Below are 16,595 nucleotides of genomic sequence, written 5' to 3'. Positions count from 1 at the left end.
CATCTTTATTGCTGGTGACAGGAATGTTGTGTACAGTCCTAAGTTTGAAACAGGATCCCGTGAGCACCTGCAGCTCCACTGAACTCAGGACAAAGGCCTGGAGATCTGCAGGGGGAGTCAAGAGAGAGGGGAGAGTCAGCATCGGTCCACTAGGACCTGTGGCTCTCTTTGGGGGCTACTGCAGGAAAGAAAGCTTAGTTCTAGGGGCAGAGTTGATCACTGAAAGAAAGGAAAAGACTTGTGAAGCCTCACATGGGGATAGCTGTTGGTGCTGTCAGAGGGGTAATGAGAGAGTCTAACTAAAGAGACTCATGTATGTGTGTTTGGGGGGGTGAAGGTGGGGGAGTGAAGGAGGGAGGGAGAGAGGGAGGAAGGGAGAGAGAGAGAGGGAGAGAGAGATGGACACAACCCTTGGCTCTGGGTCCAGTCCTATTGCTCATTCATTGTATGCCTTAAGCAAATCATTTAAATTCTTTGGGCCTCAATTGTTCAGGAACATCAGTGAAGTGCCACCTGCCTTGGCACTTTATAGAGTGACTGTGAGGGCTGAAGAGGAGATAAGGGACATGAAGTGCTTGGAAATACAGCAGGCTCACTGCTGGTATGGACCCCATCGGGGCGGAGGAGAGCGGGGCAGGACTTCACCTTTCTTCTGCAGTTTCTGAATTGCTTCTCTCCACTCTGACCTCTCATAGTCCGAGGACAGTAGGAACAGGTAGCTCTGAAGAGAGGAGATGACCATTCAGTGGGGTGACCATCGTCAGACCAAGCACATTCCTGGGTTCTGGAGCTCCAAGAAAGCTCCTTCTTACCCAGGTAACCCCTAGGCTTTCAGGGGGCAGCTGGGAGGAGGGCCTCCTTCCTGGGAAGCCCAGTGACAGGAGTGGCAGTGCCAATGGTGGCCAGCAGAGGGCACTAGCTCCACACCAGTGGGGAGAGGGAGTCCAGGGCAGGAGCCATGGCAGCCTTCTTGAGAATTGGGGACCTGAGTCCCTGATTTCCACGGGTCAGGGCCAGGAGCCCAGGAGTGGGCAGCCCTGGACAGAGGAAGGGGGCTGTCTTGGTCCCATCCCCACCCTTCCTGACCTTTCCATTCCGATTGTGGATCCGAAATGGGATTGAGGGGGAGTTGAGCAGCAGCAAGAACTCATTTTCAAACATCTTCTTTTTCAGGCGCTCGATGGCCCGGCTCTGTCCTTTGTTGGCTTTCTGTAGGGGACGGAGGCACAGACGGTTTCCCTCACACCCACATTCCACCTCTCCCTCAGCAGCTCTAAGCACAACTTTCCCCTGTGTGTTCATCTTATTATTTTGTTTTTCAGTATTTTATGCTACTTTGACATCTTGGGAGACTTCCTGGCCAGGGAGGAAAATGGGCATGCTCATTCCGAACACAGTGAATGACTCCTCCGTGAGCATACCTTTCCTATGCAAACCAGCCAATCCTGAGGCCTATCCCCAACCACCTCCTTTCTCTCTCACACACCATTCCCCTGCCCTAAGCACCTAGGACCAGGTACCAGGGAACTAGGGACAGCCCCCTAGAGCACAGAGCCCTCCAACATTATCCAGTCCTCAACCGGTTCCTGCCCTGCCTTCCTTTCTCTGGGAAAGCACAATACAGGCTCTGGGTCTCCCATTTCCCTCCTGCCTCCTGACCAAACCTGGCGCTCCCCCTGCGGCCCTGCATGGGGTGGCATGCACCCTTCTCTTGGAGGCTAGAGTTAACGAAAATCTTCTTTCAGGCGCATACACCTCTTCATTCACCTCTATAAATTAACCCCGGTACCATCACGATACTCTGCTTACAGCCTCAGACACCTTTCAGCACAAAGCCCCAACTCCTGGCCTGGTACAAGGAGCCTGTACCAGGGTCCCAGCCTCCACGCCCTGCCTGATACCTCACCACCCCCCGCCCTGCACCCTCCCCCTCAGCCTCAGGGTGCTAGTCCCTGTCCCCCGACAAGCCATTCCCTCTAGTCGGAACCCTTCCCTTTTATTAACCACTATTATGTTTAAGTCTTGGTTCCAAGGCCATCCTCAAACTCCACAGGTGAAATTCATTTCTGCAGCACTTTTTTCACGCACTAGACTAGCAAATCTGTAAGAATGGCTCCCAGCCAGTGCTGTGCAGTGTGGGGGATCAGTGACTCCCACATTCCATTATGTTGGGGGACACAATGGAATGCGATCATTTCGGAGGTAAACCTGGCAACTAAACACACAGCCTTTGCCCCACACACCTCACTCGGAGGGACTCGACCAGAGGAGAGAGATGAGTGCAGTGATGTTTGGCAGACTTGCCTGTTCAGAGGAAAGAGCCAGAAACCATCTAAATACCCAGATACATTGTTGTGCAGTCAGGCAACAGAACAAGATGCAGCTGTGGCAGAACCTGACGGCCCCAGAGCTCTAAGGAGCACGGTTAGGTGAAAAGCTGAAACTGCAGAACAGCACTTGGAGCCTAATCTCATTAAGTTACACACGGGCGTGCGTGCGCCTGCCAGCATGCGCACAGCATCTGTGAGAATACACCTCACACTGTTAACAACGGGGGTGGGTGACGATCAGTTTTACTCAACATGCTTTGGTATTGTCAGCTTTCTTCATAACTAGCCAGGGTTGCACAGGTGATTAGGAAAAAAATCTGAAGTTTAAAAAAAAGGTTATTAAAAAAGCAAATCGCCCTGGCCGGTTTGGCTCAACGGTTAGAGCGTCAGCCTGCAGTCCACAGAGACCCAGGTTCGGTTCCCGCTAAGGGCATGTACCTTGGCTGCAGTTTGTCTCTGGCCCTGGTTGGGTCGTGTGGGTGGCGGCCACTCGATGTGTCCCTTTCACATCGATGTTTCTCTCTCTTCCTCTCTCTCCTTCCTGCTCTATCTGAGTAAAAAATGGAAAAATGTCCTCAGGTGAGGATTAAAAAAAAGCAAATCACAGCCCGGCTGGTGTGGCTCAGTGGTTGAGCGTCGACCCATGCACCTAGAGTTTGCTGGTTCGATTCCTGGTCAGGGCACATGCCCAGGTTGTGGGCCAATCCCCAGTGCGGGGCATGCGGGAGGTGTCCAATTGATGTTCTCTCATCGATGTTTCTCTCTCTCTCTCCCTCTCCCTTTCTCTCTCTCTCTCTAAAATGAATATAGAAAAATATTTAAAAATAAAAAGTAAATCACTGTTTCTTCTGTGATTCAGAGAACGACTTTGTTGTGCGTCTCCAGGACTCTCGTCACGTGTGTCATGCGCTGTGGTCAGTAGTGGGCAGTCTGCCTTCTCCACCCCATGAGGAACTCTGTGAGGCGTCTGGCACAGGCCTGCAGCCAGTGGAGCTCAGCAAGCATGACTGACTGAGCGGAAGGCCTTGTCTACCTACACACCTGGGGCGGGAGGGAAGGCACAAAGCCCGCCGTTTCCTGGACCAGGTGAGAAACAGGCATGCAGGATGCCCTGGGGTAGGGATGGCGGGCAGTGCCAGATGGGGAACAGGCTCCACGAAGGCAGGGGTGGCCTGTCACTCAGGAGGAGGACACCTGTGCTGGTCAGGCTGCTCCCTCTGGACGGATGCACTCCCAGTCAGACCCTCGGTCCCAAACACCCCAGGGTTATTACTGTGGTCTTCTCTGATCAAGGACAGATGTCCGAATTGAAAGGATCCTTAGAGGCCATCTGCTCTTGCATTCCTCAACAATCGTTTATGAAGCCATTATTTATTAAGTGCCAAGTACTAGGAACATAATTGAATAAAACAGTTCCTTACTCGAGTTCAAATAATTCTAAGTAAAGGAAAAAGCTGACCATGCAATTATAAATCATTACCCATAAAGCAAAGCAAAGAGGAACCAGGAACCAGGAAGCAGGGCACCTAACCCAAACTGTAGTGGGTAGACATCAGGGAAGGCTCCCCAGAGGCAGTGAGGCCCAAGTAGAGTCTAGATGGGCGAGGAAGAGAGCAGGCCAACCAAACAAGCCCCTCCATGCTGCCAGCCACTTATGGAAAAGGCTCCTCCTGGGTGCTTTCCTCTGGAGTCTAGCCACTGATTTCATATATATGAATTTAAGGCTACGCATTTTCCTATAAAGAGCATTTTGGCTACATCCCATGGGTTCTGATATGTCATGCTCTTATTTTCACGCAGTTCTGAACAGTTTGCAGTTTCAATTTTGATTCTCTATACCATGAAAGTTTTCACTTTCTATGCTTATCTTTATATTTTCTTTTAGTTGTTGGTTTCTAATTTACTGCACTGTGGTCTGTGAACATGACTGGTATGCCATCAATTTTTTAAAAAAAAATCTGAGATCTCCTTTGCAGCCTAATACATGTCTGTGAATGTTTCACATGTGTTTGACAAGAATCTCAATGCTCTGTCAGGGCACAACCTTTTGTGAATTTTTAGATTAAGTGCCTTCATTGTGATCCTCAAGGCTCCTCTTTCCTTCGTTTTTGCCTTCTTGATCTGTCAATGTCTCAGAGGCTTCCCAGGTCCTTTCGCTTGAACATGTCCTGCTTTTCCATAAGGCCTTCTTCTCTTGCATCCCTTTTCTACAGTGACTGATATACACTGTTCTCCAGGAAATTTCCCATACTTAACACCATACATTCTGAGTACTGACTCCTCGGCTCACCCTGTCCACTCAGTGCTCATCTGCCATGATCAGTCTCCCTAAGCATGCGTGTGCCGGAGGCCTCCTATTCTATCATGTTCCCTCCTTACAACTTCCCCTTCCCGCACCTCTCCTGTCTCAAGGGCCCCCATAAAAACAGCCAACTTCCCTGCCCCAGCTCAGATGCCGGGCTCTGCTCACCTCCTTCTGGATTTCACTCTTGAGGGCAGAGATTTTCATTTTCATGTCCTCCAGCTCGTGGTCGGGGAAGGGGTGCACATGGGGGCTGGCCTCAGACTCCTCAGGGGACGGAAACACCAGGTCAGCCAGAGGGATGTACCATTTACAGTCATATTGCTGGTGCTTCCTGCAAACAAGCCAGAGGCAGACATGAGCCCGAAGGAACTCGGCTCTTTGAGCCTGAACTGCTGGAACCAAAAACCACAGAAAAGGGTGTACTGGGAACTTGTCACAGCCAGAAATGATCCATTGTCCTCGAGTAGCCCAATCAGGAAACACGTGGAGTAATGACAGTCAGGTTCTAGGGTCGGGCAGCAGTGAGTACTCTGGACCTCGGCCTTGCCAGGCTTCTGGTCCAGTGTGACTGATGTTTCTCAACATCCTAAACCGCGACGGCAGGAGCAAGAGTGGGCTCACACTTTCCTATTCTCACCCGACTCTCCCCCCTCCCTTCTAGTCTAGCCACACTTAGCTCTTACTCCTTATCCTTCAGGCTACAGATGGAATACGTTGTTCTGAATGCCAGCTCTGATCAACAGAGGTCACATGAGGCACTGGACAGAGGAGTATAAAGCCACATTCAAGCCACTGTGCAGTAGTGCCTTGGGTCATCAGTAATGTCTGCCATGGGCAAAGGACGGCAGGTATACGTGTGCTTACATCTCTGCTTTAGAATAATCTCAAATCTAGTTCCAGGGAGCCATCCCCTTTATTGAAGCTCGTAACAACCTCTCCTTCTCTTGATTCCCCCAGAACTGAGGTCTGCACCTCTCATTCTGGTCCCTTCGCACTGCAGTGAGCCTACGGCTTGTCTCCCCTGGACTGTCAGCTGGCGTACTTGGCACAGTAGGTGAAAGGAAGCAGGATGAATACTGAATAACCTTTTCTGCTCAGGCGCAGAGTGGACCCCTATCATGGTATAGAGATGGCAGTGGAAAGCAGCCGTCAGGTCAGGTTAAGGTTCAAATCCCACGTCCTCCACTTCCAGCTGAGCAACCCTGGCATCTTATTTAACCATCCCGAGTCTTTCATCTGTGAGATGTGGATAAGAATCCCTACTTTATAGAGTTGTTGGGAAGATTAGAAATCATCCATTCAAAGCATTTGTCATGACACCTGGCACGGCAGAGCCGCTCGATAAATGACAGCAGCAGATTTAATGAATATTCACTGACTTGTAGTGAGCGAAAATGTAGCGATGGCTAATAAAAGAAGAATGCTCAAGTGAATTATGGCATATCCCCTTGTAACATCACGCAGGAAAGTAAAATGATGATTATGAAAATTAGGCAGCAACAGGGAAAGTGCTTATGACGTGGAATGGAAAAAGCAGAGCCCAAATTGGGTATTCACTCTGATTACCAGGATCTGAAAAACATAAGAGCATTAAAAAACTGGAAGGAAATATCGCAGCAGGAGACTGATGCTTATGTCTGAACGGGTGATGGTTTTCGGGGCCTGTGATTTGGTTATATTATCTCTATAATTAAAAACGTAATTTATTTTTGGAAAAAAGCTATGCAGTAAAAGACAATTAATTAATATGTTTTTAAAAAGGAAAAAGATATGCAGATTGCCCCAGGCTGCTAAGGGGTTCCACAGGGGGTAGGGTCTAGTTCCTCCCCAACTCTGCACCCTGGACTCCCGCAGACTCACCCTGCAGATGTCTTCTTGAGCTTGGCGCACAGTAGGACATCTGTAAACAGGAAGACGTGCCGCAGCTTCCGGGAGCCCTCCGACACTTCCACCAGGAAGCCGTCCTTCACCAGCTGCCGCGTCTGAGGGAGACGGCACACCCACCCGGCCTGCTCAGGGGGAGTCGAACCCAGGTCACAGCCTGAGCTAGGGGCACCATCCAGTTGAGAGGTGTGGGCTGCAGGGAGGGGCCGTAGCGCCTGGTGGTTAAGAGTGCTTGCTGGCTTTGGGGTCACAGGGACATCGGCTTGAATCTAGACTCTGCCACTTCCCAGCTGTGATCTTGGGCAAGTTCCCTGACCTCTCTTAATCCCAGTTAAACTGAGGATAACGATGTCTGCCCACAAGGAAGGAGTCATCAAGATGGTATGTGCGGAAGGCCCAGTGCCCGGCACATCTTGTGTGGTCAGCACAGGGTAGCTTTACACTTTCCCGCAGCTCTCAACAGCTCCCACCCGGGGGACCCTAGCTCAGGATGACTTGGTTCCTCTACCCTGGAGCATGAACACCTCACCCCTTTACCTAAGAAGTTCTTCCAATTTCAGTTCAACCCCACCTGCAGACCTTCTCAGGCCCATTGATGCTACCTCTGAGTCAACCACCCCCAGATGGATGGGAGGCCCCAGGTTACCCTCTGTGGGCTGTAGCTGTGCCCTCAGGACCTGCAGCCACCTCTAACCTGGGTGCCGGATGGTCAAGAACCCTGCTCCACGCGGAACTTCCGGTTTCCTCCCTGCCGCCCTCAGGGGCAGCGGAACCCCGGGGCTGTCACAATCTGTCCCAGCCTTCCTTGCATTACACACCAGGTGAGCTACATATGCTACACTGTGTGGTGAGCATGTTGAAAGTGCACCATTGAAACGACCTGAAACCGACAGCACGGGGAGCCCTCTGGCGAGCGTTCAGCTACCCCCGGTCAAACACAGGGTTTGCGAAGCAGGGCTGGGAGCCGCACGCAGGGACAGCTCTCCCTGCCCATTAGTCACCCTCTAGATCCTGTCCCTCATTACTGCCCTCCCCAGGAGACACTGGGGACTCATAAATGTAACAAAGGAGCATAAACCCAGCCAGACTGCACTCCTAAACACCACTTAATTACCTCTCCTGCACAGGAAGCCCTGTATGTGGGCCAGGCGGCTGACCCGTGCCATAAACCGTCTCTCTGGTTCTGCAAATGACTAGCCTTCACTGGGGCACCCCCACCCTTTCACCAAGAAGGGCCTCCAGGGAACTGCAGCTGCTGTGCCACATCCAGGCGCCCACCTGGGACAGTCCAGTGACCTTGCGGCCTCAGCTACCCTCCCACCTTTCCTGTCATGGGCTCACTTCCTAGCGTCTCCCACCTGCTCATGCAGGCTGATCAAAGGCAGCTCAAGCTCTCATTCCCTCCGACTCCCTGAGCTCCCTCAGACTGAGCCATTACCTTCCAGGAGTTCCTGAGGACATCATACTACTTATGTGTGTGGGGGGGTGCATTTAAGAATGAAATAGCCAGAGCCCCCCAAGTCCCTGGTATGGGGGACAGTGCATGGGGCTTGCAGACAGAGCCCCAGCTAAAGAATCCAGTTCTGACACTCATGGCCAAGAGCTCTTGTGCCAGACCTGGAGAGACTCCCCAGGTCTGTTTCCTCTTCTGCTGCAGTGGAGGATTGTGAAGATTAATGAGACACTGGACTTCAAGCTGTCAGCCCAGAGCCTGAAGGCCTCTCCTTGGCTGGGAACGAGGGATCAGGGCTGGAGAGGGACAGGGCACAGTGGGGCACAGGGCAGCCTGCCTGGGCGTGTAGGAGAGCAGGGATGGTGGTCTGGGGTGCCGGGTCCTGAGCTCACCTCCCCTTTGGGGGTTGTGACGGCAGTCCGGCGGGGGTCGATGTCCTCATTGATGCTGGACAGGAAGTTCTGGGAGATACGGAGGGCATCCTGAAGTAGTGGGTAGTCTGGGTGGTCCACGGGTGTGTGCTTCAGCAGGTCCTGGAGAGGGTTGGGGTGGTGAGTTGAGGGGAGCTCTGGGGCTTAATGAGAAGACAGTGGGGAGCACTCAGTTCTCACTGAAAGACTGAGGGGAGGTACGCAGGGATCCACGCTCTAACCTGGTCATGCCTGCACAATCCGGGCTGACCTCAGGGCAGCAAGGGGAAGGCAGAGCTGCCCCTTTACTTCTGCTGAAGTCAGTCCTCTCCGCCCTGGGGCGTGGGGGAGCCAGGTGGAGTCTCATCTCACCAAGCAGCTGGGAGGGGCACCCATCTACCCACCCCACAGCTGCTCCAAGGACCATGGAAACCATTAGGCAAGGGATAGGGAGCATTTGGTCAAATGTCCGGCTTAGTAGCCCAGCTATATTTAGGCTCTGGTCCCGTTGGCATGGTTATTACAGGCCAGGCAGGCACACTGGGGGCCCGGGGACCTTGCACCCAGTTTCCTAAATAGGCTGCTCTCGGTGGTCCAGCCCCTGCCCACCCTGGCTCAGTCTCCCATGGGACCCCCGGCCCGGCCATGCAGGGGCTGACACTCACGTGCAGGACCAGGGTGCTCCTGGTGACTCGGTCGATGGGCTTGTAGAGCAGAGCTGTTGGGGGAGGCAGGGAGGAGACAGGACAGATGAAATACAGGAGCAGCTTCAGACCTCAGGGAGCCAGCCTCGTCCCTCGACCTGCCTCACTCCCTGGCTCAGACACCCACCGGCAGGACACCCTCCCACACAGGCGGGTTCCATAGCAACCTGCACCTCCATTCTCACCCCAGGGCAGGCCAGACCGCTAACAGACAGACACACAGCCCGGGCAGCCCGGGCCCCCTCCCACCAGATGTGACCTCTTCCAGGGCCGACTCTAGCCCTGCCCTGCCCTGCTCCTCGGTACCTCCACCCGGAATCGAACAGCTGTGTCTAGCCTTACCCTGTAGAGCTCCAGCACATTCAGGGTCACGCCTAGGACCCCGGAGTGTGGGAAGGAGACACGCTGTTTTTCCAGCTCCCCCAGGCCCGGTCACCCTCATCCTCCTCTGGCCCAGCGCCCGGCACTGCCAGCTGGAGCTCGCAGGCTTCCTCCTGACCCACACAGTCAGCCTCCCCTCCGTGAGGAGACCCCTCTCCGCGCCCTCAAACCCCCGGATAAAACAGGGCAGGCTGAGGGAGGCAGGCCAGCTCTCCGCAGAAAGGCCCTGCCATCTAACCAGTGGCAGCTGAGGGGCAAAGATTTCCCGAAAGAATGCAAGTGGGGCTCTGGGAGCCCTGAAGAGCGGGGAAATGCAAGCTCAGCGGGGTGCCTGTCCGCCACACCCCTTGGTGACCAGGACAGCAAATGAAGATTGCTGGGATTCAGCAGAGACAGGTGGAAGCAGCAGCTGGCCGACCAATACTTCCAAACAGAGCTGCCTGCAAGCGGCTGTGTCCTGCCTCTCCGGCAGGGGCGGTTCCGCCTCAGTCCTGCACCTGGACGCCTCTGGTCATGGGCTCATGACCTCTGTCCTCCTGCCATAGGAGGAACAAGGCAGGATGTTGGCCTGGGGAGAACCCTAGATTGGGTGTCCCACAGGACCAGGCTGTGGCAGGTATCAGAGCTGACACTCATGCCCTAGTCATGCCCCAAACCCCGAGAGTGCCCCGAAGCCCTAGAAAGAAATACCCTGTGCACTGCTCAGCAGATCCTGGGAACAACCTGCTGGCTGCGGAGGCCGCGGTCCCAGCGGTGCACCATGACTATCTGCAGTCTTTGCTTGGCTGTCCGTTAGAATCACTGGGGAGCTCGTACAAGACACAGCTGCCTGGCCCTCCTCTCCTCATCGAGACAGACGGAATCCCAAACTCTGCCAGGTGGAACCTGGGTATCAGCATTTTTTAAATCCTCACCCGAGGATACGTTGTTATTAATTTTAGGGTGAGAGGGAGGGAGGGAGGGAGAGAGAAACATCAATGTGAGGGAGAGATATCCTGACTGGGGATTAAACCCACAACCTGGGTATGTGCCCTGACTGGGAATCGAGCCTGCTCCAATCGAGACGATGCTCCAACCAACTGAGCCACACTGGCCAGAGCTCAGCATTTTAAAAAAGCTCCTTTGCTGATTCTGATATAGGAATGACCGAAAACCGCTATGCAAACATACTTCCTATGACTAATTTGTAGCCCTTTTAAAAAAAATGTTTTATTGACTTTTTAAGAGAGAGACAGACAGAAACATCGATGTGAGAGAGAAACATGGATTGGCCGCCTCCTGCATGCCCCCTACTGGGGATCGAGCCCGCAACCCAGGCATGTGCCCTGACCGGGGATCTGAGTCCACAGGTGGACGCTCAATCCACTAAGCCACACCAGCCAAGCTAGCCCTTTCTTAATTGGCATTTTCTAGAGCCCCTCGCCATGGACTAGGCCCAGACTTAGGGTATTCTGAGACTGTGAGGGGAGAGCCCAGTTATCAGCCCAGAGGTGACCCAGTTCTGAGGCTGTTTAGGGTATCCACCTGTGGCTTAGCTCATCTTGGGGAAAAGTCACACCCTGAGAACCCCAGAGATCTACGAGGAAGAGCGAGTTCAGTGGACACCTGCTCAGGCGGCCCCCAGTGTGCTCCGGGAAAGCTGATCCTGCAGCGTCAGCTCCCTCGGCCCCTCTTCTGCGGCCCAGGAGGCAGAGGTTTCTGACTAAGCTCTGAGGTCTGTACACCTGGTGGGTTGGGTTTCACAGGGGTTATTAATATGCCTGCAGTCACCTCCAAAGTCCACCTGACTGGGGCTGAGGAAGGAGTCCTGCACCTCAGCCCCGGTGGTGGGGGGGCTGCTGGGAGGAAGTGAGGGGAGAGAAAGTGAAGGGAGAGGGCCCTGGGGACAGTCACATATGGAAGGAACCAGGGGAGGAAGAGCACCCTAATGTTCGTGCTGCCCGTGGCTCCTCATGCCTGCTCCCCCTGGGAATGCAGGGCTAAGAGCCCCCGTTCCCCCTTTACCTGTTCCACTGCTGCCTGTCCCTGCTTCTCCCTACTCCTCACCATGTGTTCACCAAGTTGCCACACCTGTCTCTCCCCCTCCTCCAGGAAGCTTTCCCTGACCAGGACTTTTGCAAACAATACCCACAGTGCCTAAAATTCAGACCCCTGACATGAATAAGCTGGCCTCTCTCTGGTTTGCTGGGTACTTGCTGGGGCCCACGGTACTGTCTTAAGTGCATTCTTTCCTCTGATTGAAAAAGGAAGTAATTACTGCTGGCCCCATCTCACAGGTGAGGAAACTTCCCTGAGGCACAGCGGAGTTATGTAACCTGCTCTTGGAAAGATTTGCTGGGAAGCACTGGGTGAGCCGACCTCTCCTATTGCCAAGGTGAGTCCCCTCCTCAGGTGCCTGGGTCACTCGTGACCTCCCTTCACACCCCCCACAGCACCGGGCATGGAGCCCTGCAGAGCTCAGAAAATCATCATGAAGGCAGACAACTCCAGAGCGAACCCCAAGGTGCACAACCTCGAGGGGGCCCTCAGAACCAGCACCCCTGCGAGGGACTGAGAAGATTCTGAACAGTGTGATCAGCCAGGGCTCATTCACTCTTCACTCCCCACTTGGAAGCTGACTACACAGACAGCAGAAGGGACCAAAGAAACCCTAAAATACATGTCCCAGGCCTGTTTCACGAAGACTAAGCTTCCTTTGGGCGGGGAAGAGGAAGCAAAGGGCTCACACCCTCCTTTTCAGGGAGACAGAGTTGAGACCTGTCCAACTCCCAGGCCAGATCAAAACAGCATTTTCCCTCTGATCTGCCAACAGGCTAGTTCAAGTCCAGCTTTCCTCCTGACCCCAGCCTGTCAGAATCTGAGCTCAGGGGCAGGAGCGCAGGGCAGCTTCTGCCTAGTGACTTGAGTCCCCACAGCTGTCCAGCTGGGGCAGCTGGAGAGGGCCTGCCTCAGGGGTTACCTCCATCATGAGCGGTCTTTGACACAGGACAGCCGGAGGTGAGGGGCAGCAGGCCCTCTGGCACAGTGGCGGAAACCCCGAGGAATAGCCGAGGAACCCCATCATCTCTCCTCCAGCAACTGCCCCCCTCGGTTCAGGCTTTGACAAGGAGCTCCAGGTTACCACGGAGATGGGAAAGCAAAGTGACTGGGAAGGGTGCAGAGACAAAACGCCTGGTGGGAGGGGAGAGACAGGGCCAGCCGCCTGCCACTCGAACACACAGGGGCCCAAAGGTAACACTTGACCCCTCATGTCCCTGCCAAAGGCAGCCTAGGGCAACTCTGGCCTCAGAGAGCAGGGCCCACCAGCTTCCAGACACCTCCCTGCCTAGGCCTACTCCAGCCTCCTTTGAACGAGAGCCTGGCTGACAGCATGTGCCTGTCCCAGGACCCCTGGCTGAGGGAATACAAAGAGGATGCTCCGATCCCTTCCCCTGTATGGTGGGTGTGTGACCTTCACAACTCGGCACACGGCCACGCCCCCTCTCCCACCAGCATTCCCTGCCCACCCTCCGCACCAAGTGCCAAGACCTCAGCTCCAGGGTGTCCGGTGGCTGGAAACACACCCTCAGGCAGCCCACTCCTCCCGGCTCCCCAGCCGCTGCTGTTCTGAGAGGGGAGCACAGAGAATGTCTTGCCGGCAGCATGTGCGCTCTGAGCACACAATACCCTGGCCGCTCAGCCTCCTCTCCTCTCCCCCGAAACAAAGAAACTCCCAACTTCTCACTCCAGCAGGAACTGGCGCCCTCCCCGTCCAGGACACTGCTGTCCAGACCACCTGTCACTCTCCGACTGGCCCCTGCTGACCCCTCTTCCAGCCCCAGGTTGCCACGCCTGCAGGTAGTCTTGTCACTTTCTGTCCTTAACAGCCTCTCCAGGAAGTCGCCCACAGCCTCTCAAGCTAAGCCACCAATTCCATACAGATCCTGGGGGGTACCTGGACCCTTCTAGCCTCGTCCCTCCTTTTCTAAGCCATCCCTGCCCCGAGTAACCCCCAGACTGCAATTTCATGCTGGACGCTGGCCGGAGTGGGGGAAATGCAGATCCAGCCACTTGTGCCTCCCTTCCCTGCTGCCCCCCAAACCTTGGCAGCCACATTTAAGCCCACTCCAGCCAGCACTCCGAGGCGGGAAGATACACCACCTCCCGGGAGAGGGAGCCTGGGTTACCATAGGTGCAGTTACAGCAGAAGCGAATGATGAGGAGAATTTCCATGGCAGTCTCTGTCCCCGCGGCAGCAGCATGTGGCCATCGCTTCCTGGCTCCCATCAGCAGCCCAGCCACTCAGCCACCTTGCATGCTGCTGCTGCTGCACAGCCTCCAGCATCAAGCAGCCGCTTTTGAGTGCTCCTCTAGCAAGGGGGGGGGGAGGGAGGGGAGGGGAGGGGAAGGGAGGAGAGGGAGGCAGGATGGAGAGAAGCGGGAGGAGGGAGGAGGGAGGAGGAGGGGAGCTAGCTGCCTGCTAGCATCCTAAGGAGGAGCACGTTTGTAGCTGGCTGGCTGCCTAGGGACAGAGGCTGATTCCTCATGCATGCGCTCACACACGCACACGCTCACATGCACACGCTCACACAAGCAGGGCACTGTAGTCCACAAAGGCAGACAAAGGAAGGTGACTGCTATCTAGCCTGTCCCCACAACGTACCTTCCATAGTGACTGACGTGTGGCTGTCCTTGGAGTCCTTGGGACCTTTCACTTTGAGTTCCTGCCAAACAGAGGAGAGGAATCACTACCTGGCCTGCACTCGAGCCTGCCCACCTCCTTGGGAGCCCTGCGGGGTCCGGCAGCAGGCGCAGGACTTCGACAATGGTGCTCCTCAGACCTGCCCCTAAAGCCCCTCCCCTGCAACCTCTAGAGAATGAACAGTGACAAGAGCAGGCCCCCCCACCCCCCAGCAGCAGCCACTACTTAAGGGTCTGTGCTCAGCCCAGGACACACAGGGTTTGACTGGACAAGCAGCAGGTGTCCCAGCTGATCCTGGGGGCATGAGCAGCCCTTGGGATAAGGAAGGAGGGGTTCCACACACCTGCACAGGACAGAGGGAAGCACCTGAGACCAAGAGGCTGGGTTCCACAGGGCAGTCCGAGCACATCCTACCCTTAAGGGGAGACTCACCCAGCCCTCAGCCCCACCTGACACTCCCCACCCTCTGGAGCCGGTACCAGGACTCAGACAGGAAACTGTAAGGAAGGAAGAGCCAACACCCTCCAGGATCCCATGCAAAGTGACCAGGTAGTGAGTGCTGGAAACAGACTCCAGGGCACCTTATCTGATCCAAACCTTTATCTGCCTAGTGAGAGAGGTCCAGGTCCAGCCCTCGCTATCGGACCAGTGCGGCCTGTAACTGGAGCTGTAATGCAATCCTCGCTATGCCGGCTGAGTGCAGAGGGGACCCAAGGGGGTGCTGGTGGTGGGAAGGCGGGTGAGGTGAGGCCAAGGTCGGGTACCCAGGTGACACTGCCTGCTCTGCCTGGGAGGGAGGAAATGCCAGGCAGCAGGAGCTCCCCTTTCTGGATCCTGCCTCGAGCGTTTCTAGATAACACCCCCCCCCCCCGCCCCGTGACCGAGCCTGGGGTTTTGGGGTGGAGTGGGGGGAAGGGGGTTACTCAGCACCTCAAGGCTGCCTCTGGCTGGTGTCTGGATTCCCAGCTTTGGGGAGATTTTCTCCGTGCCCCTCCAGTGCAGCCTAGAGGTATGAAGTCACTCCCCGCTGCGCTGTGGAGGAGAGGGGCCTAATTCCAGTAATCAAGTGGCAGCGTGTGAGTCAGGGAGAGAGGCCACCTGGCAGCAGGCCACGGGCCTGGCTCTGCCCTCGGAACCCGCAGGCTTTGAGGGGCTCAGGGATGAGTGCAGGGGTTTCTGCGGACCACAGAGAATGGACAGTCAGGCCAGGCTAAAAGGAAATCCCTCCTACTCTGGCAGCCATGACTCCAAGGACCCAGTACCCAGGCAGCCATGGCCGGGCCTGTCTGAACAGATCACGGGAATCCAGTTGGTTCCCAGGAGAACTGGGAGCCTTGACGGGGAAGCACCATTTCTCCAGCCTTGTGACTCCACAAAGAGGGACTTCCCTACTCCTCAGTCCGCGCTCTGAGGCAGAGGTGACTCACCTACTCCCTGGGCTGGGAGGAGAACCGCGCTTGGCCCCCTCTCTCTGCCCCTAGTGGATGTGTTTGACTGTGGAGGGCTTCCAAGTGTCAACAAGCCCAGTGTGGCCCAGCCGCTGTGGCTCAGTGGTTGAGCGTCGACCCCATGCACCCAGTCAGGGCACATGCCCAGGTTGTGGGCTGAATCCCCGGGGGGGGCATGCAGGAGGCAGCCAGTCCATGTTCTCTCTCTCCCTCTCACTTCCTCTTACAAATCAATAAAAACAAAACCCAATGTGGCTACAGATCCAAGTCCACATTCTTCCAATCTGGCTTTTACCAGTAGTCAAGTTGACATTTTACCTGCGTCTGACTCCTGTGCTGCCTCCAGGCCAATTTCAAACTTGGGTATGAAAACTATGCTGCATCTCACCAACTTTTCTAGCATTGGAGCCGAGACAAGAAAGCAAAGGGTCCAGCCCAGCCGGTGTGGCTCAGTGGTTGAGCGCCAGCCCATGCACCAGAAGGTCGCCAGTTTGATTCCCAGTCAGAGCATATGCCCAGGTTGTGGGTCTGATCCCCAGTGGAGGGCATGCAGGAGTCGGCCAATTGATCTCTCTCATCGATGTTTCTATCTCTCTCTCCTTCTTCCTTCCTCTCTCTCTCAAAATGAATAAAGAAAAAAATTTAAAAAGAAAACTATGCTGCATCTCATCAACTTTTCTAGCATCGGAGCTGAGACAAGAAAGCAAAGGGTCCAGCCCGGCCAGTGTGGTTCAGTGAATGGAGGGTAGTCTCAGGAACTGAGAGGTCACAGTTTGATTCCCAGTCAGGGGACATGTCCAGGTTGTGGGCTCGATCCACAGTAGGGAGCAGGCAGGAGGCAGCCGATTGATGTCTCTCTCACACTGATGTCTCTCTCTCTCCCCCCCTTCCTCTGTCTCTATCAAAAAAATCAATAAAAAAACATTTTTTTAAAAAAAGAAGGCCCTGGCTGGTTTGGCTCAGCAGTTAGAGTGTCAGCCTGCGGTCTGGAGAGACCCG

The 16,595-nt window shown here is 54.9% G+C and overlaps 1 protein-coding gene across 4 annotated transcripts in view; it reads right to left on the bottom strand.

Moving 5' to 3' along the window:
- ABR (ABR activator of RhoGEF and GTPase) overlaps window positions 1-16,595 on the bottom strand; it is a 188,509-nt gene that overhangs the window by 44,231 nt on the left and 127,683 nt on the right. For all 4 annotated transcript variants that reach the window (XM_036267646.1, XM_036267648.1, XM_036267650.1 and 1 more), the window contains 8 exons: window positions 14,110-14,170; window positions 9,048-9,100; window positions 8,365-8,505; window positions 6,496-6,617; window positions 4,801-4,966; window positions 1,087-1,209; window positions 646-721; window positions 1-105 (listed from right to left, as the gene is read on the bottom strand). In XM_036267646.1, the coding sequence (XP_036123539.1) occupies window positions 1-105; window positions 646-721; window positions 1,087-1,209; window positions 4,801-4,966; window positions 6,496-6,617; window positions 8,365-8,505; window positions 9,048-9,100; window positions 14,110-14,170 (847 nt within the window). The remainder of the gene's footprint in view (window positions 106-645; window positions 722-1,086; window positions 1,210-4,800; window positions 4,967-6,495; window positions 6,618-8,364; window positions 8,506-9,047; window positions 9,101-14,109; window positions 14,171-16,595) is intronic.

Source organism: Molossus molossus, unplaced genomic scaffold (assembly GCF_014108415.1).
Source record: "Molossus molossus isolate mMolMol1 unplaced genomic scaffold, mMolMol1.p scaffold_m16_p_19, whole genome shotgun sequence".
Classification (NCBI taxonomy): domain Eukaryota; kingdom Metazoa; phylum Chordata; class Mammalia; order Chiroptera; family Molossidae; genus Molossus; species Molossus molossus.
This window is presented reverse-complemented; position numbering and strand designations above follow the sequence as displayed.